Here is a 3,329-nt window from a genome sequence, read left to right on the forward strand (position 1 = left end):
AGTAGTGCAATTGCTGGATCATATGGTAGCTCTATTTTCAACTTTTTGAGGAACCTCCATACTGTTTTCCAGAGTGGCTGCACCAGCTTGCATTCCCACCAACAGTGTAGGAGGGTTCCCCTTTCTCCGCATCCCTGCCAACATCTGTCATTTCCTGACTTGGTAATTTTAGCCATTCTGACTGGTGTGAGGTGGTATCTCATTGAGGTTTTGATTTGGATTTCCCTGATGCCGAGCGATATTGAACACTTTTTCATGTGTCTGTTGGCCATTTGGATGTCTTCTTTGGAAAAATGTCTGTTCATGTCTTCTGCCCATTTCTTGATTGGATTCTTTGTTCTTTTGGTGTTGAGTTTGATGAGTTCTTTATAGATTTTGGATACTAGCCCTTTATCTGATATGTCATTTGCAAATATCTTCTCCCATTCTGTCAGTTGTCTTTTGGTTTTGTTGACTGTTTCCTTTGCTTTGCAAAAGCTTTTTATCTTGATGAGGTACCAATAGTTCATTTTTGCCCTTGCTTCCCTTGCCTTTGGCGATGTTTCTAGGAAGAAGTTGCTGCGGCTGAGGTCGAAGAGGTTGCTGCCTGTGTTCTCCTTTAGGATTTTGATGGACTCCTGTCTCACATTGAGGTCTTTCAACCATTTGGAGTCTATTTTTGTGTGTGGTGTAAGGAAATGGTCCAGTTTCATTCTTCTGCACGTGGCTGTCCAATTTTCCCAACACCATTTGTTGAAGAGACTGTCTTTTTTCCATTGGACATTCTTTCCTGCTTTGTCAAAGATTAGTTGACCATATAGTTGAGGGTCCATTTCTGGGCTCTCTATTCTGTTCCATTGATCTATGTGTCTGTTTTTGTGCCAGTACCATACTGTCTTGATGATGACAGCTTTGTAGTAGAGCTGGAAGTCTGGAATTGTGATGCCGCCAGCTTTGCTTTTCTTTTTCAACATTCCTCTGGCTATGCGGGGTCTTTTCTGGTTCCATACAAATTTTAGGATTATTTGTTCCATTTCTTTGAAGAAAGTGGATGGTATTTTGATGGGGATTGCATTGAATGTGTAGATTGCTCTAGGTAGGATTGACATCTTCACAATATTTATTCTTCCAATCCATGAGCATGGAACGTTTTTCCATTTCTTTGTGTCTTCCTCAATTTCTTTCATGAGTATTTTATAGTTTTCTGAGTACAGATCCTTTGCCTCTTTGGTTAGATTTATTCCTAGGTATCTTATGGTTTTGGGTGCAATTGTAAATGGGATCGACTCCTTAATTTCTCTTTCTTCTGACTTGTTGTTGGTGTATAGGAATGCCACTGACTTCTGTGCATTGATTTTATATCCTGCCACTTTACCGAATTCCTGTATGAGTTCTAGCAGTTTTGGGGTGGAGTCTTTGGGATTTTATTTTCTGGAAGATATTTTAATGTTATCATCTTGATCCTTTTAAAATAACAACTCACATGTTCTGGGAACTAAGTGATTTAAATGAATTAAATTTTTTTTTTAAATTTAGCACTGAGAAAAGGCACAATTTATTTAGTTCAAGTACTGGAAATCAGAAATGACAGCACATCCCTTCCTTTGAAATGCGTAACTCTGCTGTAACAGGCATCCCAGCTTGGCTTTTCGGGATAAGAAGTTCATGACTGCATTCATGCATTCGTCTGACAGCCATCTTCTTTCTTGGAGGATGCTGCTTTCTTCAGCGTTAATAGCGTGCAGCTTTTCCTTCTCGTGATTTCTGATGATCTGTTTCGAAATACGCGTGGCATTCCGGGGGAGCTTTGAATATGCTTTCAGCCTGGTCCAAACTTCTTTCTGAAAGGTGCTATCAGGAAAAACTTCAGTAACAAGTCCTTGCGCATAGGCTTCTCCAGCGGTTAACTTCTTCCAAAAATGAGCATCTCTATTGCCTTGGCTGGGCCCATTCTTCAGAAAAGTGTAAGAGGAATATCCTTCTGGAGTTTGGCCAAGGTGACTAAAAGTAGTGTGAAATGTTGCCCTGTCAGACGCATACACAAGATCAAATAGCCCAAGAATGGTGACGGGTATTCCCACAGCTGGACCATTGACCACTGCAACCAGAGGCTTAGGAAAATCTATGAAACAGCCTACAAAATCCCTCAGTAAGATGGCACCGTTTTTAGCTTTCTCCTCTACTCCTTCAGGGGGAATACCAGTGAAATTAGTCAGATCATTTCCACTAGAGTAATAATCACCATTTCCTGTAAAAACAGTTATGGTAGAGTCATCAAGTGCAAGCATGATTTCCCGATACATCTGTGTGGTCAGTGCATTCTTTTTGGCCGGCCGGTTCAACATGATCTTTGTGATGCAGTCTTCAGAGGTCATCACCAGCGTTTCATATCCAGCTTGTTTCCTGTCTGCTTCAGGCTTCACTTGGCTAGAGGAGTCAGATGAAGACCTCAAACCAGACACCAAATCCACATAGTTCTGCCTAGCAGTTTCCTTGGGCAGATTGCCAAGAGCATTCCATGCATCCCATTTGGCCCTATTGATCAAGTCGAACAGACCTGGTTTAGGTGTATTACAAGGCCTTTCAGGGGCCTGCTTATAGAGTGCAGATCATCTTGCTCTCAGACTCTGATTAGCTGCCTCTCCCTCCACCCCCTGCCTCCAAAATGTTTGGGGATAGTATTTGGAGGATGGTGGGAAGCCGATGACTGAGGAAAGGACCGACTGAGCTCATCCCCTTTTGGTGGTGTTTCTTTAAAAACAAAACAAGGAGTTTTAGGGTAAATGAGGCCATTTCTGATCCCTTTCCTCTTAATTGCTACCTTTCTCTCCATAAACTGTAGGTGAAATCTCCCCGCCTGTTCTGTGAGTCTTCCTCCATACTTGACTCATAAAATCCACAATGTGTAGCTCTTACCATCTTGACATGACTTATTGCAACATCAACTCCTTCAAATCATATCTGGAGGGACCATGTGAGGTTCACCGTCAATCTCCCAGAGGGCCAGGTAGAGTACTTTGTTTTTAGTGTATATAATCTTAAATTATGTTGTGTAAGCTTAAGAAGAGAAAGTAAGAACCAATCATTAACGTGTGAAAAGTTACTCAGATTACTATGTGTAGAATATTTCTGATTGGGGAAGAACCTCTCTCTCCGTCTTTAGGCCTTGTGAATTCCATCATGAGTAAGAAGAGGACTTTATATTATCTGTCCTTATGATTTCACACAGATATATGTAGCTCACACTCTAAATTGACATATCAATAAATATGAGATAGTATTACCAATGTTTTACCGTGATCTTCTGCTTTTTACTTAGTGCTGGATCATACTTTATTGTATTTTCCAAC

General features: G+C 41.0%; 1 protein-coding gene across 1 annotated transcript; it reads right to left on the reverse strand.

Moving 5' to 3' along the window:
• Positions 1 to 1,538: 1,538 nt before the first annotated feature.
• LOC118546507 (enoyl-CoA delta isomerase 2) lies at positions 1,539 to 2,588 on the reverse strand (the record flags this gene model as incomplete). Its single annotated transcript, XM_036109235.2, has 1 exon — positions 1,539 to 2,588. A coding segment is annotated over one exon (1,050 nt), but the record flags the coding sequence as incomplete, so codon positions are not given.
• Positions 2,589 to 3,329: the final 741 nt, after the last annotated feature.

This window comes from Halichoerus grypus, chromosome 1 (assembly GCF_964656455.1).
Source record: "Halichoerus grypus chromosome 1, mHalGry1.hap1.1, whole genome shotgun sequence".
Lineage (NCBI taxonomy): Eukaryota > Metazoa > Chordata > Mammalia > Carnivora > Phocidae > Halichoerus > Halichoerus grypus.